General features: G+C 41.5%; 1 protein-coding gene across 1 annotated transcript in view; it reads left to right on the top strand.

The window, feature by feature from the left end:
* The window catches only part of si:ch211-26b3.4 (connector enhancer of kinase suppressor of ras 2), a 911874-nt gene that overhangs the window by 872266 nt on the left and 12224 nt on the right, over positions 1-27384 (top strand). The window contains exons 20-22 of the mRNA XM_059977444.1: positions 14261-14361; positions 15078-15591; positions 27061-27260. Of these exons, the coding sequence (XP_059833427.1) occupies positions 14261-14361; positions 15078-15591; positions 27061-27260 (815 nt within the window). The remainder of the gene's footprint in view (positions 1-14260; positions 14362-15077; positions 15592-27060; positions 27261-27384) is intronic.

Here is a 27384-nt window from a genome sequence, read left to right as displayed (position 1 = left end):
ATGTTGATAGAGCGAGGAGGGCATCTGGTATTCTTCAGCCACCTGTTTACAGACAAGCTAATGGAGAGATTTAACTTCAAAGTCAGGGATGAACTCTCTTAACACTTGTGCTAGTGAGCCATCTTCCATTTCCAGTTCTGTTTTGGTTAGTACTGCTAACTCTAGCCTCAATACCCATTAAAGCACAAAAGCACTGAACCTTGTCAAATCCATGCCAGAAGTTTAGCCATTGGGCTATCATACATAAGCTTTCATCATCAAAGAAAGGGAAACCTTTTGCCTTTCTGTACATCAAAGTCTGACACTGCAATGGAAAATATCTGAAAGCAAGCTGGAGGGTAAAGCATAGAAATAAGAAAACTAAATAAGAATCACTGACAACAATTGAGTGGTGAGATAAAAGGGCAATATTGTGAAAGAAATAGCTCATTGAATGACTGGCTATTAAAGGTGTTGGGATTGTACAGTGCCCTGTAGAAGTATTCAGCCTCCAAACCTTTGTTCATATAAATAAATATTACAACCGAGGACTTCGATTCATTTAACAGAGAATTTTTATTTGTGAACCACTTGCTCCTTTTTTTCCCACAGTAGAGCTCCAAAAAACATGGAAAATTGTAAAGCATGAAAAACTGAAAATACAAAACTGAAATATCAGTAGTTCAAAAGTATTCACATCCCTTTTGTCAGTACTTAGTTGAACCACCTCTTGCAGCTATTGCAGCCAGTAGTCTTTTTGGATAAGTCTCTATTGGCTTTACACAACGTGATGGAGCAGGATTTGCCCATTCCTCCTTGCAAAGTTGCTCAAGCTGTGCCAGCTTTATTTGGGGAGCAATGGTGGACAGCAACCTTGAGGTCTTGCATGATATGTTCAATCGGGTTAAGGTCAGGACTCTGACTGGGCCACTCAAGGACATCGATTTTCTTCATTTGAAACCATGTCTGCTCTGGCAGTGTGCTTTGAGTCATTGTCCTGCTGAAAGACAAACTTCCTCCCAGCTTAAGCTTTCTGGCAGAGGCTAGCAGGTTTTTACCCAGGAACTCTCTGTATTCAGCAGCATTCATTTTCCCATTGATCCTGACCAGATTTCCAGTGCCTGCTGCTGAAAGGAATCCCCGCAGCATAACTCTACTTCTGTTTTAGAGGCTATAAAGTTCCACTTTAGTTTCATCCGACCACAAAACATTGTTCTACATCGTTACAGTTTCTTCTAAGTGATGCTTTGCAAAGTCGTGATGATCAAGGATATGCTTTTTATTTAGCCAGGGCTGCTGCTTTTCCATTTTTTCATAAATACCCTTTCAGTCCAAGGCCTTCTTAGAGATTGTGGAGCCATGGACTTTATATCCGGTTGGAGCCACTGACTTTTGCAGCTCACTCAGGGTGACCATTGGCATCACAGTAGTCTTGTTTACAAGTGCCATTCTTCTCTGGTGACTAAGTTTCGAGGGGCAGCCTGACCTCGGCAGTGTAACTGTAGTTTCATATTTTTTCCACTTTTTCATGATGGACTACACTGAACTCCGAGGTATGTTCAGTGCCTTTAAGACGGTCTTGTACCCTTCCCCAGATTTGTACTTCTCTATTATCATTTCCCTGGCTTGTCTTGAATGTCTTTTTGTCTTCATTTTGGTTTGGTCAGTTGAAAATCTACCATACTGTTGGATCTTACAGAGAGATGGGGTGGTTTATTCTTATGAATTCATTCAAAACAGGTGATCCTCCAATTTTCTACAACAAGAAGTTGGGTAAGTTGGTAAGATAATACAGTATATTGTATCTGAGGAAAGTTAGCATAGTAATTGTAAAGGGTATGAATACTTCTTCAGCCTCACAATTTTGGTTTTTAATTTTTAGTAAATTGTTAACAGATTTTGGATTTTTTCTTTTGATTTGATATGATGCACAGCGTTTTGTAGATCAGCTCAAAAAATCCTACGTCAATATATCTTAAATTTCGAAAATGAGACAGTAAAATGTGAAAGTAGCTGTGAGGCTGAATACTTTTTCAAGGCACTGTAAATGAGTGCAGACATATTTTACTACAACAGGAAAGAGGTTCAGTTGTTTTAATCATGAGTCCTTTCAACAAGATTCAAGATTGTTTAATGCCATTTTCAACACACAATTGTAAAAGAGAGCAAAATAATCATTACCCCAGATCTGAAGCAGCACAGATAAAAGCACAATAAGGTAAAGAACACAATAATAATAAAACCATAAACAAATAAAAATACATCAGATAGCTTATATACGTAGATTGATTGTATGTCCCTAAAGTCCATATAGTCTTTATATGTCAGACAAGTTACACAAAATGCAAGAGGAGAATTCGAGGAGAAATTGTCTTTTGTTTAATTCATTTCTTATTGTACTGTTTTTTAATTTTGGTTTGTGATGTCCCTACAACAATCACTACACATGGGCCAATTGGGGAATAGCTCCTCTGGGTTGTTTAACTGAATGATTTTTTCCCTTATTGTTTTTTTGTACACATGCATGTCTGACAAAGCCAACCTCGGCAGAGAGAATGTGGTTGGTATTTATTTTGTGCTTGGAAGAGAGTGGAAGTGACGAGAAACAAAATCATGACTTTCACAAAATTAACAACAGGACACTTACTACAATTTTTCAGCAAATTTGACAGGAAATATATCTGTAGATTGCAGGCCAGTTAACAAAAAAAAACTATCAGGAAGCATTTGTTAGCTCAGAGGTACAGTGAGTTGAGCTGCTGCCTTACAGTTCCAGTGATCCAGGTTTAATTCTGACAATTGACGTATCTGTAAGGAGTTTACATGTTCTCCCGTTGACCTCATAGGCTTCTCACAGGTTCCTCAATTTCATTCCACATTCCAAGGATATGCTGGCAGGTAGACTAAGTAGCTACAATAAGTTGCCCTCAGGTCAATGCCAAAACTAGAAAACACATAAGGTGAGGAGTAAAGGGGTTAGAGTAGATCTGAAGGAGAAATTTACCTAGAAGATAGCTGGAATCTGGAATTCACTATCTGAGGTAACGATGGAGTCAGGGGATATTTGAGAGGTATCTAGACAAATATTTGAATCACCACACCAGAAAGGCTATGGATCGAGCGCCAGTAAGTGGAATGAGTACAGATGGGGACTTGATGTCCTGCGTCAGTATGGTGAGTGAGCTACAAGGCCTTTTCATTCTTTGATTCTATCGTGTGACTGAACTCCACAAAAGCAGACTGCTGATGAAACATTGCTTTTGATGAACATCAGGTCTGCAAGCTGCCAATCCAGAGTTAGAAGCAGTAATATGGGATTGCTTCATCAGTATCCTGACAGTGAAGCAATTTGTGTCAATGGAATAAAAATGAAAAATGTTTTGCTACCTTTCAGCATTGTAGAAGAGTAATTTTTCCTATGTTTGCACCTGAACAGGAGGGGAACCAATATCCTTTCCAGGAGGTTTGCTAATGCTACTGAAAAGGGTTTAAATGAGTGGCAGGCTTGTGAGAACTGACAGAAGCAAGGCAACCGGTGGTAAGGGCTGAGGGTAAGAAAGCTGATATGACAGGTAACACTGAAAGGAAGGAGGGCAAACAACAAGCTAACAGATGGGCTGAAATGTGTTTATTTCACATTGTAAGCATCATGGGTAAGGAGATGAACTTAGAGTTTGGATCAGTACATGGATGTTGCTGCTATTACGAGACCTAGCTGCATGAGAGACAGCTCAACATTGCTGGGTTTCATTGTTTTAGACATTAAGGAGAGAAAGTAAAAAAAGTGGTTGATTGATAGGTGACAATGTCACAGCAGCTCTCAGAGTGGACATACTAGAGGGCCCATCCATTGACATAATTGGGTTGGAGCTCAATAATGAGAAAGGAGCAATTGCACTGATGGGAATATGCTATGGGCTTCCCAAAAGCCACTGAGAGGTGGAGGAACAGATATGTAAGCAGATTATGAAAAAGTGCAGAAACAACAAGGTTGCTTAAGTGAGGGACTTTAAACTCTCCTGTATTGATTGATTGTACTCATTCCTTAATACAAAAACTCAGATGGAGCGAGATTTCTTCAGTGCATCCAAGAGCTCTTGAAACAGTACATGAAGAGTCCAATTTGAGAAAAGTTTTGGGAAATGTGCCAGGCTAGCTGACTGATGTGAGAGTGAGTGAATATTTGGGGAATATGACCACAATCCATATTGTTTGAAGATAGTTATGAATTAGGAAAAAATTGTGGGAAGGGCAGGGAAAATTACAACAGGATAAGACAGAAGCTAAGGAGCTTTGATTGGAAGCAGGTGCTGCCAGGCAAGTCCATATCTAACGCCGGAGCTGTTTTAAAAAATGCTGACCAGAGTTTAGGATCTGCGTATTCTGGTAGACAGTAGAACAAAGATGTTAAGGCTGAGAGCTGTATTGTTTGTGATATATATCAGTTATTTGGATGACCCAAGAGTCCTGAATTTAATCAAGATATAAAAAGAAACATACATAAAGTTTAGGAATCTAAAGTTGGACTGGGCCCTGGTAGAATATAAGGATAGCATGGAAAGTACTCAAGCAGGAGATAAGGAAGGCCAAAGGAGCCATGAAAATGTCTTCAACAAGCAGGATTAAGGAAAATACCAAGGCAAGTTAAATTACATTCGGAATAAAGGGGATAACGAAGAAAAAGTTAAGTTCACTCAGGGATAAATGAAGGGGTATTTGTGTTTGTAGCCAAAGCAAGTGAGTATTTTATGTAGGTATTTGCCGAGGAGAATAGTACTAATGTGCTGGGGTATTTTGAGATTATGGACGACCTAATGCTCAGTCTTCTGAAAGACATTAAGGTGAATAAATCTTCAGAGCCCAATGGTGTATCTTCCAAAATATTGAAAGAAGCAAGTGAGGATTGCTGGGGCTTTGACAAGGATCTTTTTGATCTCACTAGCAACAGGTGAGGTCCCAGAAGACCGGAAAGTAACAAATGCTGTGCCTTTGTTCAAGAGCAAAATAAGGTCAATCCCGGAAATGGTCAGCCAGTGGGAAGGAAGCTTTGGGAGAGCGTACTCAGGGATTGGAGTTAAACACATTTGGAAACACGTGGCCTGTTTAGGGACAGTCAACTTGGTTTAGTATGGAGCAGGTTATGCTGTACAAACAATTGAGGAGGTGCCAAATGTGCATCATGACAGCAAGGCCATTATCTATTAGTAGGGCATTTGATAAGGTCCCTAAAGGTAAGTTGATTCAGATACATGCGATTCCAAGTTTGGATTTGTAACTGTTTGCCAATCAAAGACAGTGAGTAGAAATGGAAGTCTGTTGTTCTGGCTGTAGACTCATGACCAATGACTTCTGTTTGTGACAGAGTTTGCAGATGACACCAAGATTGCTGGAGCTGTGGACAGTGTAAAAGATTATCAAAGAATACAGCTGGATATAGGTTAGTTACAGATATGGGTAGGAAACTAGCAGATGGAGTTTAATCCAGGCAGGAGTGTTATTGCACTTTGGGTGGTCAAATACAAGGAGAAAGTATACTGTTAATGGTTGGTTGACCCCTTAGTAGCACTGAGGCACAGAGGCGGATTGGGGTCCAAATCCACAGTCACTGAAAGAGCCTATGCAGGTGGATAAGGTGGCAAAGAAGGTGTATAGAAGGCTTGCCTTCGTTGGTAGGGTTGTTGGATATAAGAGTACAAAAGTCATGCTGCAGCAATATAAAACTTTTCTGAGACCACACTTGGAAGTGTTACATACTGTTCTGATTGCCCCATTATAGAAAGGATAAGGAGACTGTGGAGAGGGCAAAGGAGGTTTCCCAGGATACTACAAATACAAGAGATTCTGCAGATGCTGGAAATCTTGAGCAACACACACAAAATGCTGGAGCAACTCAGCAAGAACTGATGCTCATTGAGAGAGCACTTTGTCAAGCCGCACTCCTATGGTACCCATTTCAATTCAACTCCCCATTCCCATTCAGACAAGTCTGTCCGTGATCTCTACTGCCGTGATGAGGCTAAACTCGGGTTGGAGGAGCAGCACCTAATATTCCATCTCGATGGTCTCCAACCAGATGGCATGAACATCAATTCCTCTAACTTCTGATAATTTCTCCAATATTGTTACCCTCTCACCCCTTCTCTTCTCTTCACTTACCTATCTCCTTCCTCCAGGTTCCTATCCTCCTTCTCTTTCTTCTATGGTCCACTGTCCTCTCCTATCAGATTCCTTCTCTGTCAGCTCTGTACCTCTTCCACCCATCACCCCCCTGCTTAGAAATGTCAGGTAGAAACCAGAAGACATGTTTTTAAGTTTAGCAGAGAGAAATTTAAATGTGACCTGAGTGGTAAGTTATTTTACACAGAGAATGATAGGAGCCTGGAATGGGTGACAAGTGGTAGTAGTGGAATTGGGCAATTCAGTGGAGGTTTTTAGATAGACACATGAATATGAAGGGAATAGAAGGATATAGATGATACACAGGAAGAGGATATTTAGCCTAAATTGGCATCAATATTGGCACAGCATTGTGAGCTGAGTGGCCTGTCCAGTGCTGTATTGTTCAAGGTTTCTATGTCTACGTTTATACCTCTGCTACCCAAATGCCCAACTCCCATAGGACATGGTGAGATTAAAGTTGAAGTGATAATACATTGTGTGGTCTAGGGACACCAAGTGGTGATGTGCACATCTCTCGGAATGTGGAACGGAGATATTCCAATATTCCTCATGGTTTGGACCATTCCCATTATTCCTCATGACTGATTGGATATAATTTTACTAAGTCATCTAGCTATCCATTTGAAAGGAGAATACTGCAAAGTTGCTACATAAACATTGTAAATAATTTACTGCATAAGCTTATAACACAAGTGTACTGTGTTTTCATAATCCATAATACAATGAATGTACCTGAAAGCCTCGACCAAGGTTTAAAGGATAGACTCTTGAGAGAGAGTATTATCTTGGAATGTAGTACCTCAGCCAGTTATTGCTTCATGATTTGTGAGATGATAATGTTCTGGTTTGAATATATCATTCTAGTAATCAACATCTACCTATCAATTTCAAACTATTCACCACTGAAAATTTCTTTAGAAGAACAAAAGAATGTAATCAACAAAAGACCTTTCTAACCCATGTTCCACTATTAAAGAATTTTACATTTAAGTACAACAAGTCTATGCAATTTTAGTGGAACTTTGTTCAATTTTATTATTTAAACTAACTGATAATGCAGTTCAGAAATGTTTAACTGGTGTTCTATATTATTGAATAAAATAATATAAACAAAAACCTTATCATTTGAAACTGGATTTATCAGTGGAAACATTTAACTACAAGAAACCACATTATGCAGCTTTTTATTGAGGCTTTCACAAGAGGTTGACATTGCGTGGGCTGGTTTGCATTTTCTCACCTATGTGAAAGATAAATTTATATTTATACCAGACCTTGTGGTATAGTTACTCCCACTCCACCCTCTTCCTTCCCTGCCATGAACAAACTCTCCCAACACAAAGTGGGTGAAGCATTTTAAAGGTGCTGAGCAGGCTAATAATTTTGCGACATTTGGAAAAAAAGACCAGTGCTGGTTTTTAATCGTTCAAGGCACTTTCAAAGGGCACAATTACATAATCCAACAGAAAAGTTACAAATAGAAATAAGTCTTAGCTAAATTCTCTCTACCAAAAATCTTCCCAAAGTATATAATTTTTTTCTGTTTTATAGTGATCTCCATTTTACATATCATCACCAACTTCCAGCAATTCCTTTTTACCCCACATTTCTCCCCCAAGTTCCAGAATGAGCTGGAGACTTTGATATTTCCAGGGACTTCTCTGTCTGAGCCCTGTCACCACACCCACTGAAACTTCCCGGCAGAACCGAAATTTCTAGAAGAGGATGCCGCCCACAAACACAAAAATTTAGCTCCCAGCAGCATGACAGGACTCTGACTGGTAGGTGGATTGTCATTACGGCAAAGCACTTCACAGATCAACATCTGGTTTTGCACAGGTTAGGCCCTCACATCTGGTCCCTCAGTGATAAGCCCATTATCACAGTGCTGAATTAACAATATCACAAAGCAGCATGGAGATAATCACTGAAGATATGAAACGCTCATCAAGGCAACTACTGAAGAAAGGAAAAAAAACGTTGAAAGTATTAACAGTTCTTTCTTAATTCTCCTTGGAATGGTTTTCTTTAATTTGAGAAGTATCATTGACAAAACCTCGCCATAAAGCATAAAGAATGATATAACTCACTCCAGGAGAGCCTTAGTAGTCACAATCCGAATGGTATAAAAAGTCCAGAAAGAGATTACTTAGCTGAATGGAAAGGCTACTAAATTTAAATTATGACTGTGTGTGCAGTACACTCATTGACCACAGCATCTGCAGTGTACTTTGTGTTTACACTCATTCAACAGTTTTGTCATTGCTGCTCATTTCCCAGCACTTGGTAAGGCTCCTGAAGGGCATCGTTGACAGTGTCCATCCCTAATTGCCTGGATAGTTACTGGCTCTGAGGATAGTTACGTGCATTGTTAGGCCTAGAGTGCCACATAGGCAAGACTTAGTTAGGCCGGCACAGACCCCCTTCTTTGAAGACTATTAATGACCCAGGTGTGATTTTTTTACAACATTCTGGTTGTTTCATACTTACCATTAATGAGATGAGGAGATGAGCTTTAATTCCAGATATATTTAAAGGCATGACTTTATGTTCCCCCAGCTGCCATAGTGATATTCAAACACATTTCTGAATCAGTGTACCAGAGCTCTGGCTTTGGTGTTGTAACTTAACTGCTCTGCTGACAATTCATCACTATACTGCAGTTCTATCCCCTCAAACATCCAAAAATTCAGGTCCAGGATATTGTCCCATTCCTATAAAGAAGCAGTTCACAGTCTGGGAAATAATGAAATAATTACCTCCATTTTCTGTTACAATTCTGTCTGGAACTTAGAGACATGGAGTCATAGTGTAACACAGCATAGAAACAGGTTCGTTTAACCCAACTTCTCCATGTTGACCAAACTGCCAACCTAAGTTCATCCCGTTTTCCAGGGTTTGGTTTATATCCATCTCAATATTTCCCATCTGTGTACTTAACCATTTGTTTTTGAGATATTATAATTATATCCCCTTTAACCATTTCCGTATCTATCACACTCTGAATGAAGAAGTTGCCCCTCAGATCCTTTTAATATCTAGGCATTTCTAAGAATAAGTTCAAAGTTCAAAATAAAATTAATTATCAGTGTGCATACATGTCACCGGATACAAGCCTGGGATTGTTTTCTGTGGGCAGACTTTACAAATTTATAGATCAGTAACTACAAACAGGATCAATGAACAACAAACTCTGCAAATGCAAATATAAATAAATAGCAACAAATAACAACAGTATGAAATAACAAGATAAAGAGTCCTTAAAGTGAGACCATCAGTTGTAGAAACACCAGAAGTAGAATGATTGTAATTAACTCCTTTTGTTCAAGGGCATGATGATTGAGGAGTAGTAACTGTTCTAGAATCCTGAGGTACCTGTATCTCAAGAAAACAACAGCAAGAAATTAGCATGGACTGGGTGGTGAGGATCTTTGACGATGTATGCTGCTTTTCTATGGCAACATTTCATGTAGACATGCTCAATGGTTGGGGGAGTTTACCAAGGATATACTGGGCCAAAGTCACTACCTTCTGTAGGATTTTCCACTCAGTCATTGGTGTTTCCGTACCAGGCCGTAATGCAGCCAGTCAGCACACTTTCCACCACACATCTATAGATGTTTGCCAAGGTTTTTGATGCTATGCCGAGTCTCTGCAGACTCCTGAGGAAGTAAAAGTGCTGTTGTGCTTTCTTAGCAATTATGGGTCCAGGACAGGTCCTCTAAGATAGTAACATTGAGGAATTTAAAATTACTGACCACCTCTGATCCTCCGATGAGGATTGGCTCATGGACCTCTGATTTCCCTCCCCTGAATTCTACAATCAGTTTCTTAGTCTTATTGACATGGACTGAGAGGTTGGTGTTATTATGCCACTTAGCCAGATTTTCAAACTCCCTCCTGTATGCTGATTCAATATTAAAGCTATATTCCATTTTCTTCAGCAAGTAGTGTGTAAATAACTACTTTGGCTGAGAGAATGATCATTTGAAATAAAAGTCATAAAATGGCAGATGCAAGAAATGTTAAATAAAAACAAACAAAATTGGGACCACTCAGCAGGCTAGGCAGCATCTATGGAAAAGAATAGAGTTGGTGTTTTGGGCCAAAACCCTTCAGCTGGACCCAACCCCTTTTCTGTCCTGCAAGTTATGTGCACTCATTGAAACATGTAAGATCCTGAGGAAGCACAACTGTTAGATCATGGGTTATAACCAAAGAAAAAAACGTTTGGAGTCACTTAGCACTATGGTGCAAGGGTTTTTATTAAGTGTATCAAAAATCAAACTTTAAAAAGTTAGTGAAAATGTAACTGCCAATATTTACAAAAAGTTATCTACCAGAAAATACAATAACAGCTCCGTACTTTGTCCAGTGATGCTCAAATCCCAAAAGAATGAATAAATGAAAAAAAGAACACACTCACAGTCTCCCAACCAATGGGCCAACAAATTTCTAGGCCATTACCATAAGACACTGGAGCAGAATTAGGCCATTCAACCCATCAAGTCTGGGCTGCTATTTTATCATGGCTGGCCCATTTCCCTTTAACCCCATTCTCCTGCCTCCTCCCCGTAACCTTTCACATCCTGACATCAAGAATTTATCAACATCTGCCTTAAATGCACAGCCACTTGTGGCAACAATTCCACAGTTTCACCAGCCTTTGGCCAAAGAATTTCCTCCTCATATCCTTTCTAAATAGATTTCCCTCTATTCTGAGTTCGTGCCCTCTGGTCCTATACTCCCTCACTATGGGAAACACCTTCTCCACTTCCACTCTATCTAGGTCATTCAACATTTGACAGGCTTCATTGGGACGCCCACCACCTCATTCTTCGAAATTCCAGTCAGCTCAGACCCATAGCCATCAAACACTCCTCAAATGACAAACCTGGAGTCATTTTTGTCAACCTCCTTTCAACCCTGTCGAATGCCAACTCACCCTTTCTTTGATAAGGGGCCCAAAATTGCTAACAATACTCTAAGAAAGGCATCTTTGGTGCCTCATAAAGCCTCAACATTACGCCCTTGTTTTGATATTTGAGTCCTCTTGAAATAAATGCTAACATTGCATTTGCCTCCCTCACCACCGACTCAACCTGCTAGTTAACCTTCAATGAATCCGACACAATGACACCCAGTACTTTTACACTTTGTTTTTGAATTTTCTCCATGTTTAGAAAATAGTTTACGCTTTTGTTTCTTCTACTAAAGTGCGTGATCGTGCACTTCCCATCACTGTATTCCATCTGCCACTTCTTTGCCCATTCTCCTCATTTGTCTAAGTCCTTCTGCAGTCTCCCTTCTTCCTCAATACTACCTGCCCCTCCACCTATCTTTGTATCATCCACAAAACTTGGCCACAAAACCATCAATTCGGACATACAATGTGAAAAGAACTGGCCCTAACACCAACCCCTGGGGCACACCACTAGCCAATCAGAAAAGGTTCTCTTTATTCCCACTCTTTGCCTCCTGCCAATCAGCCAAAGCTCTATCTATGATAATGTCTTTCCTGTAATACCATGGGCTCAAAGCTTGTTAAGCAGCCTCGTGTGTGGCACCTTGTCAAGGCCTTTTGAAAATCCAAGTACACATCAACCGATTCTTCTTTGTCTATCCTGCTTGTTACTTCTTCAAAGAATTCCAACAGATTTGTCAAGCAAGATTTTCCCTAGAGAAAACCGTGCTGACTTTGGCCCATTTTATCATGTGGCTCCAAGGATACCGAAACCACATCCTTAGCAATCGACTCCAACATCTTCCCAACCACTGAGGTCAGACTAACTCGCCCATAATTTCTGTCCTTCTGCCCCCCCCCCCCCAGCTTGAAGAGTGGGGTGCATCTGCATTTTCCCAGTCCTCTGGAACCATGCCAAAATCAGTTGATTCTTAAAAGATTAAAATTACTATTGCCTCCACAATCTCTTCAGCTAACTCTTTCGCAACCCTCAGGTGTAGTCCATCTGGTGAGATTGACATATCTACCATCAGACTTCTCAGCTTCCCAAGCACCATCTCTCTAGTACATCCAAACAAATACGCTAGATTTGGGGTTTTCATCAAAATGTTTATTTCTAGATGCTGCTTCACATTTTACAGAAGAATAGATAATGGTGTAAAAATGAAAATATAATTCTGCCTAGGCGGTTATCAACCAGGTAAGTTGTATTAAGTTATGAATGCCCATTAAATATCTGGAATGACTTTATATGGGCCAAAAGTTGGGAATACGGCCCAATCCTGAATAGATAAATATCTGCACAAGGTACAAGTAAATTCACAAAATCAGCCTTACAGTCTTTCAATGTCATACCTCAAGCAGTATTAACTCTTAACTCTGGAAAAATCTTGGTAGTGAAGATAAAAGGAATCCTCTATGATTGTTGACAACTTCTTACTAAACTTCAGTTATACAAAGCTTGGTCTAATGTCAATCTTGCATGGCATGTCATTAGAATCAAGATAACACACATGGAGAAACCAGGAATCACAGTTTGCTTCTCACTGGCATCCTCCAAATGCAAACACATTCTTCACTACAGAAACCTATCTGAATTAATTACAGTAACTAAAAATTTAAGCAGAAAATTTTAGAAATACTTTGCAGGTCAGGCAGCACCTGCTGAGAGAGAAAAATGGAAGAGATCGTGTTGAGGATCTTTCATAGGTTTCCAGAAATGATATCACAAACAACAACTTGAACAAATAGTGGGGAGTCAATGGTTTGTATATAAAGGGCTAGAATTTTTTATCAACCATTCAGCCCAAGTAGTCGAAAGAGGAGGAGCAGGAGTTCTGTCAGTAAAAACAAGTTGATAAGGTACAGAACAGCACAGCATAGCATAGCATAAGCATTTCAGCCCATGATGTTGTGCTGACCTGTATAAAACTACTCCATGATCAATCAAACTCTGTCCTCCTACACCACCCATAAATCTCCATTTTCCTTACATCCAATGTGATCTCTAAATGTCTCTTAAATGTCTCCATTGTATCAGCCTTTACTACCACGCCATGCAGCTACACTCCAGGTACCTACCCTTCCCTGCGTGAAAAACCTTCAGTGCTCTACCTCTAACGTCTTCCCTGAACTTTCCTCCACTGACCTTTCATGAATGTCATTGCCACCTGTCAGTGCACCATAGACTTCCTTCCCTACTCTACCAACTGGCTTGGTGACATTGAGGGATCTAAGAATTTGAACCTTAAGATCCCTCTGCTCCTCCACACTGCTAAGAAACCTGCCAATCCTTCTACTCTACCTTCAAATTGAACTTCCAAAGTGTATACATCACACTTTTCTAGTTTGAACTGCACCCACTACTTCTCCACCCAAATGGGGGTATCTTGTCTATATCCCATTGTATTTTTGACAGCACTCTATAATATCTACAACAGCTCCAATGTTCATGTTATATTGAAACTTACTAACTCACCCTCACTTCCTTATCAGAGTCATTTATAAAAGTCACAAAAAGCAGGGGAGCCAAACCAGAACGGATCCCAGCAGAACAGCAGTACTCCAGCAGAATAAGCTCCATCTACTACCACCATTAGTGTTCTGTGGGCAAGCCAATTTCAATTCCATGCAGCCATGTTTCCATGCCTCTTGCCTTTCTGGATGAACCTACCATGGAGAACCTTGTGAAACGCATTACTAAATTCCATATACACCTCATCCATGGCTCTATCTTGATCAATTTGTTCTGTTACCCCCTCAAAAATGCAATCAGGTTCAAGAGACAGAACCTGCCCCCTCAAAGCCATGCATTCTGTCCCTAATGTGACTATGCTTCTCCACGTGCTCATAAATCCTGTCCCTAAGAATCCTTTCTGTCTGCTTACCACTGATATAAGACTCACTGGTCTATAATTCCCATGGTTATCCTCTGACCATTCTTTAACAATGGAACAACATTTGCCACACTCTAATCACCACAAATATTCCAGAAATTTCTTCCCACCAGCAACCTCTTTACTCAGTGACTCCAGTGCAAAGTCCCAATCTGTAAGACTGCATCTCTCAAGGCTGTGCATTCCCGCCATTGTGGGCCTGAATGATGATTTGTTATAAGGTGTTTTTATTCCTCATTAGACTACTGGAGTGAAAGTGACCAAGAGGATGTTAATGATTCCTTAGCTGTGAAAGCAGAAGTCCCTTCAGTTGTGTGTGACACCTATCCCCGGACACCATCAGTAAGTATCAAAGCTGTCCTGCTCATTTGTATTTAAGGTATAAGCATACAAACATCTCATACACTCACATAATGTTCATCAGCACAGCATGGACGTGCCTGTCTGATTCATGCACAAGACTTGGAGTGAGGCTGGAATCATACATGAGACTATCAACTCATCCAAAGTTGACATATTTGGAAAACTGAGTGATCAAACTTCAGTGTGGACAGCTGGAAAAGAAGGTGCTGTGAAATGCAGTGACTGGAAGGGGATTGGATGCAGACCTTGGACATATTCTGTAAGAGGAAATATGTGGAAGGAAACCCTTTTCCAAGGGCTCGTACAGGTTCAAAGAGCCAAATGGCTTCTTGTCCAGTATAAAGCTAAGCTGCACAGAACAAGAATGAAAGCCTTCACTTATGTAGCAGTTTCACACAGAGTATAATTTCTTAAACAATTTTAAAGAAATAATTATCAAACAATATATTCAAGATATTTCAGGATGTATGACAAGAACTTGGTTAAAGATGTAAGTTTTAAAGGACACACAAGTGCAGTCGGGAGGAAAGAATCAGGGACTGCAGGAGTCTAGATCTAGACAAGAGCTGGAAGAGAAGTTTGCAATGGAAGGATGTGACAAATAGCAATTTACGGCTCATACTGTACATACAGAACTATGCACAGATCGACCTGTTCGTTCAGTACTGGCTAACTCTTCTGATTACTCTCCACAGATGAATTCGTCAAGTCCCTTTCCTGAATCTAAGCACGGACGTCACTTCTCGAGTGAGTCAACATACTCACACTCATCAGCTGAGGATTCACGACACGATGCATCAGGAAGTACCCATTCATCTGGTTGCAGATCTTCATACAGAGAGCGACGGTCATGGCAGGATCTGATTGAAACTCCTCTGACTAGTTCGGGGCTGCACTTCTTGCAGACTATCCCTCTGGAAGCAGAGTATGTAACTGGTAGAACAGGACTGATGTCACCTGAGAGGAGAAGGCAGGCAACATTGCCTGTTCAGAGACACCACAACCATGACCGTGATGGGCCTTTTCCATTGGTAGAGTGTGAGCTGGGACCGGGTTCTCACAGCAGAGTTTGCAAACAACGGAGCCAAAGTCTGCCTAGGAATAGAGAAGCAAGAATCAGAGGACAAATGCTGCCTCCCGGACTCGCCGAGGAGAGATCTGAAGATGATGAGATTCCAGGTATCAAGCAAAATGGTGCAAACAGGCAAGGTTAGTATCAGCTACATTTCTGCGCATCACGCTTACAGAGTGATTGGAGAGTATTGCGTGACTGGGATTTATTTCATTATGATATCACATTCCATGTTCTTCGTGTACCCCAAAATACTTCATAGCCAACCTGTTGCTGTTGTAGCAAAAAATAAACTACTGGAAGAACTCAGCAGGTCAATCACCATCTATGAGAGCAAAGGTGGGCACTGTTTAGGGATGGACAATGTAGAGGGAAGGTAACCAGCATATGGAAGCAAGCGGGAGGGATGAAGTAGGGGATGGTAGGTGATAGGAGGAACCAGATAATGGAGGGATGAAGGGCAGGTAGGTGGAGGAGGAGATAGAAAGGAGAACCAAGGAAAAAGGTAGGTGGGTAGATTGGTCTGTTTATGTGGGCAGGAGGAGCCAGGTGGCAGGGGATGATGATAGCAAGAAGGACACAAGAGCTTCTGCAGATGCTGGAAATCTTTAGCAAAACACACAAGATGCTGGAGGAACTCTGTACATCAGGCAGTGTCTATGAAGGGGAATAAATATTTAACATTTCGGGCCTTTGAAGGATCTCGATCCAAAACATCAACTGTTTATTCCCCTCCGTAGATTCTGCTCGACTTGCTGAGTTCTTCCAGCATTTTGTGTATGTTGCTCAAGGAATACATAAGTTGGGTTACATTAAATTGGAAAGTTCACACCACTGAGCTGAAGGCTGCCCAAGTGGAATACAAGGTGCTATTTTTCCATTTTGTGTTTGACATCACCATGGCAATGAAAAAAGCCAAGGACAGACAGGTGTGGGAATGAGAAAGGAGTCGCGATGCTGCTAAAGCACAAAACCCTTGCAGACAGAGTGCAGGTGCCTTGCAAAAGAGTTGCCTAGTCTATGCTTGTTCTCAAAGATGTATAGGAATCTACATCACAAGCTCAAACTTCAATAGACAGGATTGGAGGAGGTGCGTATGAATCTCTACCTCAACTGGAATAGCTGGCACCTGGCCGGAGTTGAGAGAAGAGGTTTAAGGACTGATGTAACACTTCCAACTGTTACAGAGGAAAGTGTCAGGAAGCGGGAAGGAGTTGGGGGTGGGGGAGGGGGAATGACTAGACCAACGAGTCATGGAAAGAGTGATTCCTGGGAAAACAGAAAGGCAGGAGAGTGAGGAAGATCTGCCAGATGGAAGAATCCTGTTGAATTTGCAGAACTGGAAAATTTTGCTGGATGCAGTGCCTAGTGGGGAGAAAAGTGAGGAACGCTATTCTGTCTGGGGAAGGGGAAGTGGCAGTAAGAGCCACATGTGGGAAATGGAGGAGAGGCGGGTGAGGGCTATGAGAAAAAGAGAGCCACAGTTCCTGAAAAAAGGATGATATTTCAGAAATCTTGGCGTGAAAAGCCTCATTCTGAAAACAGATGAAGGCTGAGAGAAGGTGATGCTGTCTTTACAGAGAAAGGGTGCAAGGAAATGCAGAAGAGCTGGCTGTGGAGGTCCACGGGTTTATAGCAAATATCAATGACACATTGTCTACTGAAATGAACATAGATCCAGAAAAGAAGAATCATTAAGTAATAGAGAGGAATTGAGAGCAATGTTGCTTGACCCCCTGATTTCTTCCAGCAGTTTATTTTTAAATTCCAGCATCTTCAATCTTGTGTGGATTTTCCTTCATTGTTGCTTTATCTGCAGCAAGGTCTAGCAAACAGCAGGTGAATAGTTGAGAAATGAATGGTTTTGGTGTTCCTAGATTAGAAAACATCTTCACTGTTTTTCTCCTATTATGGCATGACCAGAAATCAGCCAGCTATCCCCAAAGATACCCCTCATCCAAGTGACAGCATGACAGTATCGTGTGAGGACTTAGACGGAGACGTAACATAAAGATTTTTACTCCTTATGTATGTGAAGGATGTAAGAAGTAAAGTCAATTCAATTTAAAACCTAGATTATACTGTATGCTCAAATCCTGAGTAAAGAGATCTGTTTCCATTTACTAAACACAAAGTACACTGCAGATGCTGTGGTCAAATCGACACGTACAAACACGCTGGAGGAACTCAGCAGGTCGGGCAGCATCCGTAGAAACGAGCAGTCAACGTCCTGACGAAGGGTCTCAGTCCAGTGTGTTTGTACGTGTTTCCATTTGCTGATGGTAGGAAATATATAAGTGGATGATGAAATGCAGCGACCACACTGTGTGTGTGTGTGTGTGTGTGTGTGTGTGTGTGTGTGTGTGTGTGTGCGCGCATGCGCGTGTGAGTGTGTGTGTGAGTGTGCGCATGTGAGTGTGTGTGTGTTTGTGTGTGTGAGTGTGTGTGCATGTGAGTGTGTGTGTGTTTGTGTGTGTGAGTGTGTGTGCATGTGAGTGTGTGTGTGTTTGTGTGTGTGTGTGTTTGCGTGTGTGTGAGTGTGTGTCTGTGTGTGAGTGTGTGTGTGTGTGTATGTGAGTGTGTGTGTGTGTCTGTGTGTTCAGTTTAATAATTTCCACCCAGTGATTGGTTCTTGCCCCATGATCTTCTGACACAGAGAGTTCTACCTCTGAGCTAAAGACATCTAAAAACTTTAGGAAGGAAGTCACACAGATTTCTTCTGCATTCTAAGATCCATTTTGTACTCTGTAGTTTATCAAGTAGTGTTTAGTTTAGGTGCTGCAAGTATCATATTTTATGGACACTTTATATATCCAAATGAGCTGATTCTCACATTCCTCATTCTTAAATTCCTTCATCAAAATTCTGGCATTAAACCTGAAGAATTTTTAAGTTGGGTGAGGACAGAAAATGGGTCATGAGGCTTGGATAAGATCTAACCCTAGAAGAAGCCCATGCAATCCAAAGCTGCCATTATCTTTCAAAACTACACCACACTGTTTAGATGTTAAGGCTCTGTCTCCTTCAAAGTGAACTGGATTGAGAATCCCTCCTCTAAGAGCTTCACTCTGTTTGGTGGATGGAACTCCAGCTTCGGACAGTGTTGCATTTACACTGTTATTGCAATATTAGTGCACCATCATTATCTTTACGTGAACATATCTGGAACTCAAAACACAAATGTCACAAAAGGGAACAAAGCTAAGTCTTTCAGGCAGTGGGGCTTACATTCCCCAATCAAAGCATATTAATATCTTCAGAAACAGGAATTCAATACAAAGTACTCTCACTCAAATTATTGATATCTCACTGTTTGGAATCTTTTTAGAGTGCGGAGTTGGATAGAGGGTTTCAGTCAAGGATTGTGGGGTAGAGTTGTCAGGAAGTCATGAAGGAGATGGAAGTAGCAAATGGGAGATGGTATTGAGTAGTAGGAGTTGTCTGGAGGAAGGTAAATGGCAGGTTTCTGGGAAACAGAAAATAAGCAGCTAATTGAGGATGGTAAAGGTCTATTGACTAGTGATGAAGGCAGTAGACAGGATTTAAATAAAAGAAGCAAGAAAGAATTTAATGTATTGCTGAGTTTTGAATGCAAACCTGTTTCTTGTATCAATCCGATTAGACTAACTAAGGATTCGAAAAAAGCATTAGGAGTTATTGTGGGTGCAAGACCTTTAAAAGATGGGCCACTCTTGGAGTTTTGTAAATATAGTGAGATAACTGTAGGGTTAAAAACTAGGAGAGGAAGGAAAGCAACATCAAGGAATTATATTGAACAACAGTGGCTTTGGGGAGTAATTACACGAGTGTTAGATACTAGATGTATCCATGGACCAAATTAAAAATAATTTAGGAAAATAGATTCAGATGCTAAATATTTCAAAGGGTCTCATGCTGGAGTAAGGACAGATAGCCTATCGGTATTGATTAAATTCCATGGGAAAATTTGCTGGATAGGCTTAATTTTGGCTATATAAATTATATAGTTCAAGTCTAAGTGCCTGGGATGTTTTCAGTGCCAGAAGTTGAGTCAGATAGCAGCTATGTGCAGGGGTAAAAAGCAGAGTGGTTGATGTGGTGGGGACATGATTATGGGAATTATGGATAAGTTGTTAGGCCAAAAATGTAGCAGTTGTAGAGGGGAATATAACTTTGCTTATGTAGGGTGTCCTGTATGTAAGAAGGCTGTGGAAGTGCAGCATGTTCGAGTAGAAATGAAGAGGCTCTTCAGAAAGTACAGAAGACAGTCAATGGGACTTATTAATATCCAGAATACTGACAGATTAAAGTCAGTGTGTAAAGTGCATGATTTTATAAAAAAGAATTCTCTCATTGTTGATAGACTATTTTTTTATTTTCATGGCAGAAATGGTAAATTGCACACCACAAACAGTTCAGAAAAAAATTAAAATTATTGCAGCGAGCATTTGGTCCACACTGACAGACGAGAAGAGCTTTTTTATCTCAACTGATATCTTTATTGCAATAATCACAAAAACAGACTAATTCACTATGACCACGGGAGAGAACCCACTCAGTCACGTACAGATGGGGGACGTGATTATTACACATCCCGGTTACAGTCAGCGTGACCCACAAACACACATGCAAATAATTGTAAACTCAAGCAAAAATATAACAATAAATGAACTTAAACATCCCACCATAATTCCATGACAAACAATAAATAGTGCTGGTCCTTAGGAATGCAGGGGTGGGGCTGTTGACCACATCCCCCCCCCCCACCGAAGCACCACACAAGCCCCACCTGAGGAGTCAGCTGTCCCCAACAACCCGAGTGTCCACTACAAAGACCAGAAGTCCCAATAGTGATCAATGCTGCTGCCTGGGGTGCTGGCGGAGGGGGTGGGGGGTTCTGGAGAAACGGTGGGAGGCGCAGTTTGGTGAGGCAAGAGGCAGGGCACCCAGAGTGGCTCTTCCTTCCTTCAGCCCCACTGGGTCGGTGGCAGCCAAGGACCAATACAATGCCAGCCAGTCCCGATGCAGCACGACTAGCTTCTGTCAACTGCACCTGATATACTACATCGGAGGGGCAGTTGAGCACCTCACCCGGCCCCTTCCAGTGGTTTGCCAGTTTGGGGGATAGTCCTGTCTTCTGGGTGGGGCCCCCAACAAGTACTGTTGTATTGGTGCCATAGACTGGGGCCCCGGCCCCTTCTGGGACATGCAAGCATCGCAGCAGTGCATGGACACCTCCACATCCTGGCTGTACCCAGGCCAACAGAAGTGTTTGAACTGCCTGCCTTTCATCTTTGCAAACCCGAAATGGCGAACTCCCATCAGCCATGCATCGACCGTGGCATGGAGCCCCTCGGGGGTCACCAGCTGCGGGAGATGTCTGTCATTGCTGGACAACCGCCATCGCTGGAACAGCAACCTGCCGCGCATCTCCAGTGATCCCCGCTGAGAAAGTAGGGCTTTGATCTCTGGATCCAGGGCGGAGACCTCTGCCCACTCCAGCTATCATCCCACACTGACCTGGGCCAGCACAAGATCACTCACCTGATCCCTGCACAGCTGGTGGGGAGGCCAACATCGCCACCAACTGCCACCAGAAGTGCCACCACTACACCTGCCCCTGGTTCCGCTGTGTTGCCCTGGAACACTTCAGGTTCTGCTGCCCTTCCATGGGCCACTGATGTTGCTGCCCCCGAGCATTCTGCTTTCTGGATCTGCCCTGCTGGGGAACCACGGCTTCAGCACCAAGGTAGAGTGTTGCCCCTGACACATCCACACAGGACCCCCAGTGGGACAGCAGGCCCTGGCCGATGTCCCCGATGTCAGCTAGCACCTAGTCATGCTCCACTGTGCTTCTCCCCACTGCGAAGCACAGCCCCTCTTCCCTCACATCGCCGCACAGTCGCCAACTGGACCGCTGTCGGTGTCCACCCAGGCGGAGATGGCTGGCCCGTGTTGGAGAGAACACCGGGATGGATGATGGTGATGGTTGAGCCCGTGTCCACCAATGCCCGACATCTGATGCCCCCCACCACGCAGTCCGCGTATAAGCCTTGCTCATCACCCGTGCAACCCAACCGGAGAGGTGACAATGGAAGGATTCTGCCAGAGGTCTCAGGCGGTAGCACCCACATGACATTTCCTGATGTCTACACTGGGCTGTGAAGTCAGTCCCCGTCCACATGGCCTGCTGTGCCACGCTGATAGCAGAGGTTGCTCCCTGACCAACAGCGGGGTCAGGCCTGTCTCACGAGCTCTTACTCATCAGTTTACTTCTCCACCTCAGTTACACCTGCCCGGGCTGGCAGCGTGCGGGGGACACTGGAACACCCTAGGGGGCTAAAATTGCTTCTGCCCTCTTCGTCTCTGTAACCGCTCACCAGCGATGATGGTAATGTCAGGCATCAGTGCCTTTACAAAGGCACGGAGGGCAAGCTCAATTCCCCGAGCTCCATCCAACATTGTACTTCCAATCCCACAGCTGACACCAATGTGGTGAGCACTCAGTCCGTGATGTCAGACCAGAAAGCTCGTTTATCTCAACTGATGTGATAAACACGAAAACAGACTGGGCACTATGTCCCAGGGAGAGAACCCATTCAGTCACAAACAGTGGGGGAGGTGGTAATCACACACCCCAGTTACAGTCAGAGTGACCCACAAACCCTCTGGCGAATAACTGTGCAACCCAAGCTAGAGTGTAACAATAAATGAACTTGAACATCCTGCCATAATCCCAGGAAGGCACTTTAAAACAATAAGTAGCACTGGTCATTATGAATGCTGGGGTGGGGCTGTCGATCACACACAACGCCCCCCACTCCCCACAACACGGGAACATCACTCTATATTGAAAGGTGTAGAAAAAGATCTGGAAATGAAAGACTTAGCTCTAGAAGTTATTAATGGTGCTTTACAAGGAGGGGTAAATAATATTCAGACTTCAGAGAAAGTTTGTTTGTGTTTTTCTTATTTTCTTTTTTTTGTCTTTTTTTCCTTTCATTATTTTGCAATAGAATGATAGAATTCTGTTCGTTGATGGTCAGAGAAGGGTTATTAATCTTTTTTAAAATGCTGGATGTTTGTCAGGAGATTTTAATGCTCATAGTACTACGTGAGGTTGTAGTGACACAAATGTAAAAGGAATGGTGGAGGAAGACTCTCTGAAAGAAAAGTATTTGGTGTGCTAGAATCATGCTCAGTAAATGGTGATAATACACCTTACGTTAGTCTGCCAACTGCCATTAAATGTTACTAGAAGATGAAGAAGTTTGGAATATTTTTGATGAATCATTTTCTGAACAGGCCAGATCAAAGTTTCTTAAGGTTCTTACCTTTCAAGTTCGCAGTATTTTAAAACCCTTTTTTCTTTGTCATATTAACCATTTTGGTTCAACATTCTAATAACCCAGCAGGTTTTGAAGTTTTATAACAAAATCTTTGCCTCTTTGCTGAAGTCATTCAGGGACAATAAATACAATCCCACACTGATTCACTGAAGGACATTTTAAGTGACTCAACTGAAAAATAACTATTATCAGAGAGTACCCATCATACATTCTAGAATGGTGAAGGATGATAGATGCACAGTTAATTGAGCTGCTACCTCACAGTTCCAGTCAGTTTGGTTCAATCCGATTCACTGGCGCTGTCTGTGCGGAGCTTGCTCATTCTACCTGCTCCCAATTGCTCCAGGCTCTTTGGGTTAACTTTAGAAGTTGCTGCTGGTGTATGTGTGAGTGGCAGACTCTGGGGGAGTTGCTGTGTTTGTGGGGAGAATAAAACACCATTAGTATTGGGTTGGTGTAACTAATTGCTGATTGGTCAACATAGGATCAATGGGTTGATGGACCTGTTCCCATGCTGTATTGACTTGCTGAAACGAGGCTCGACACATAACTATCAATTAGTATCACTTTGTTGCTGGCCCAGTTAATTGTGTTAATTTATAAACAATACTGAAAAAAGACAATGACACTCAAAGGACAAATGAGTCGAAGGGGCAAAGGTGCATTGATTTTCTGTCTGTTTTCATTCCTCCGATTGTAAAACTGAGCTAGCAGTAATCCTGCCATTACTTTCCTCACCCTCTTTTCCCTCAGAGGCAAATCCCACATCTAGACATGACTGGGAGGCAAGGGGTGAAAGCAAAACCCTTGCGTGTCCATTGCAGGGAACCCCTTCACTATTTTGGGCCAGCCTTCCATTTGAAAGAGCTAAAGATTCAGTCTAAAGACTGACAAATATGAAAGCAAATGCAATGCAAATTCCACTACATGGATTAGATTGCCAACACAATAGTGCACACAGTTACACTGTGTTCCACATCCTATACCTTATTTCCCTTAACTATTCATTGTGCTTGATAGTGTCAGAAGAGTAAAGGGATAAAGAAGTAATTTATGTCCTCTGTGGCCTCTCTGTCTATCTCAATACCATATTTCCCACTCAATCATTTTCCAAATAAGGAGCAGAAAGTGAAAAGCCCAGCAGATACTAAGTTCAGCTGTAATTATTAGAGTCATGCCGGCTGTTTTACCATTTCCAACGGGCAGCAAAATTAATTTAATCATGGGAATGTATCCTGAGATCTTTATTCAATGGTATGGGTGCTGACAAACTGAGAAGAATTCCACTCTGCTTGATGAAAGGTTTGGAAGGCTAGGTGTTTTCTCAAAATCAAATCGGTTTGATCCAAGAGAAGAAACTGGAGATTCAAACACAACAGCCGTGTATGCCTCATCCATTAGAGAACACCTGGGCAGTGGTTTCATGGATACAAACTGAATTAAACGCCAGTCAACTTCAGCAGTTTAACATTGCACCAAATGTAAATCAGTGTAAGATCCACAAATTAGCATACAGTGTTAAAAAGCAAATGGTTGCAAATTCCTAATTCACCCAACTCCTTACTTGTGGCATTGGCTAAAATCTTGTTACAGGCCTGCTGATAACATTTCAAATAATGGATGATTTTAAAAGACTCCAGTACTACTTTAAGTGACCAAGTATAATCTAACCCATTGGCTGAAGGGAATTTGACACAAAGAGCTCCAAAGCTCCTTCTTTTTAATCTTCCCAATTTACTTACAAATTGTTAAAGCAGATGTATTATTGAATTGCAACAATTTCACACAGGGTGGAGTTAAAATGATTCTATTGTCACTTCACTGAGTTCCAGCTCAGTTGAAGAGCTACATCTGAATAAAGTAGAGATTTAACTCTCTTATTGGTTATAAACTCAATCATGAAGCAGAAAGAGGTAAATGTCGAGAGAGTAACTGCAGGGACCTGGTGAAGTTCCAGAGAAGTGCTGAAAATAAGATGTAGGGTTTCAGCCTTTTGAGCCTGATGCACCGTACAATGCAGTCATGGCTGATCCAAGAGTCATACAGCATGGAAAGTGGCCCATTAGCCTATTGGGTTCATTCTGGCCATCAAACATCCATTTATACTAACCACATTTTCCATTTCTAGCCTTCCTACCTTCTATACCATAGCATTTTCATGAACTCATCTAAAGTCTTCAAAAATGTCTTCTGCCTCTAACACCTTCTGGCACAGTTTCCAACAAATCTGTGCATGTAAAATACTCTTCCTCTGATCCTCTCTAAATCCCTACTCCTTATCTTAAGCAACTGCCTCTGATTATATTTACCTCTGGTGAAGGAAAACTATCTGCCCTGTCTACACCATCATAGTTCTGTACACCTTAACCAGATTTCCTCCCACACTTCCCTGGTCCATGGAAAACAAACCCAGCCAATTCAGTCTCCCCATCCCAGGCAACATCCTGGCTCATCGCTTTTGTGGCCTCTCTACCTCAATGCCATATTCCCCACTCCCGATGGGCCCTTCATGCTTTCTGCTTCTGGTAATTTGTCTATCAATCATTTTCCAAATAAGAAACAGAACGTGAAAATGCCAACAAGTACTAAGTTCAGCTGTAATTATTAGAGTCATGCTGGCTGTTTTACCATTTCCAACGGGCAGCAAAATTAATTTGATTGATGGGAATGTATTCTGAGATCTTTATTCAATGGTGTGGGCGCTGACAAACTGGTATCCACCTTCTGAGAAGAACCGACTGTGCTTGAAAGGTTTTGAAGGCTAGTGCACACAGCGCACACACCTCCTCACTTTCCAATGTTCAAACAGCATCAGAAGCAATTAAAAAAAACAAGCACATTCGATCTTCTCTCCAGACGAGCGAGCTTTCCTAGTGGCAACTTTAACTCACTGAATTTATCCCACTCTTTCTCCTTCTCAATGAAATTCTGGCCGCAAACATTGCATTTGTTCTACTAGAAAGTTGTGCTTTTAGATCATGCCATTGTGGGAATATTGCAACTGCAATTTACATTATTTTTATTTCCCCTTGAATCCGGTTATTCTAACTTTAGATATAAAAAGAAATTAAACTGCATCTTTTATTTGCATGCATTCAAAATTGGCAAGTCTGGTGTCGAATTCTTATCCATTGCATCTTTTGTGTGTGTGAGAACTTGACTGAATGACCTTGAACCAGTAATTCCCACCAACAAATATTATCAGATTATTGTTTAAAGAAGCTAAAGCAGTGCATGCAAATAATGTATCTTATAGATGTCACAGTTTAACTAATCATCCGTTAATAACCTGCAACTCAATGAAGGAGTGAGTGTTGCCCCCTCTTACTTTAAAAATCCCCTGTTCCCTGTTTCAGGCCGATCAGCAAGGCCGCAGTCACATGACATAAATAATGTAATCCCCACGAGATTACATTGCTTATGTCTGAAAACAGTGGAAACAGCTCAAGAACGGAGAATTTGTAAGGTAAGAGGGAGCAGTGACCAATTCATAAATGTTAAAATATGTTTGTTTGGTCCTGTTTTAATTTTATTGTAATCTTATAAGGTACATCTTGAGTCATCTGTTTGCTTTCTCATCATATAATGTATACCAGTTACTCTTGTGACTGCCTCCATTGTACAGTAGATAATATGTTGTAAACTATGTTATATAATTTGAAAATTGAAGCTCCTGAGTAGCATAATAGCTATCATGCTGACTTGTACTGGTCACTGGATGATTTCCCATGCTGTCACAAGATTATTCCCTTTTAATAGATGTCTTTCACTGTGTCTCTTTGCAAACAGAAATCTGTTGACAGATGTAAATTCAGTCTGCTATTTGTAACTAGAGTTTCAATATTGAGCTTAGTCCCTTAGATCTTGTTTAAACAAAGCATTTATTCAGCAAGTTAACAAACTGTATTTTTAAATGTTTCATATTATTGTACTAATAAAATATAAATATGTACTTCAGTTTTAAAGAGCTTAATTTTATTACAAATTGATGAATAATGAATTGTGTTTTCTATGAACTGTTTAATTGAAGGCTAACTCATTTCATTTATACGGTGAATCCTTTGTCACACTAAGTATGATCTGAAATAATTGGAGATTCATTGGAGATAACTTTTCAGTTGAGGATCTGTCACCTACAGGTCCAAACTGTCAAAAGGAAAATAAACATACCTAAGAAACTTCTGTTAGTAAACATCCAAAAAAATTTAGGTTTTGTGGTGGTTGCAATTCCATTTGTGCATATCCTAAGATGTCAAAATCTACATTACTCCTATGTAGAAAGTCGAGCAGAAGCCAGAAGATCTACAGATGGGTTGCAGGAGCTGTACAGATCCTTGGAGCAGGCGAGCTTATCTGCAATTGGAGAGCAGCGCCCTTCGACCAAACAGGAATTCCGAAGGTCGTTTATAAAAAGATGTAATGATCCAGTTGTCAATGAAAAACTACACCACATTAGGGCACTGAAGAGTACGATCAAGGTGAGAGAGAGGTCATTTTTTTTCAGAATACCTGATGAATGTAATTCCCACTATGACAGCACTTTCTCAATCAGTTCGCTATGCAAACATGGGCAATATCTTGTTGGAGAATGTTTAGAAAATA

This window comes from Hypanus sabinus, chromosome 8, assembly GCF_030144855.1.
Source record: "Hypanus sabinus isolate sHypSab1 chromosome 8, sHypSab1.hap1, whole genome shotgun sequence".
Classification (NCBI taxonomy): Eukaryota; Metazoa; Chordata; class Chondrichthyes; order Myliobatiformes; family Dasyatidae; genus Hypanus; species Hypanus sabinus.
This window is presented reverse-complemented; position numbering and strand designations above follow the sequence as displayed.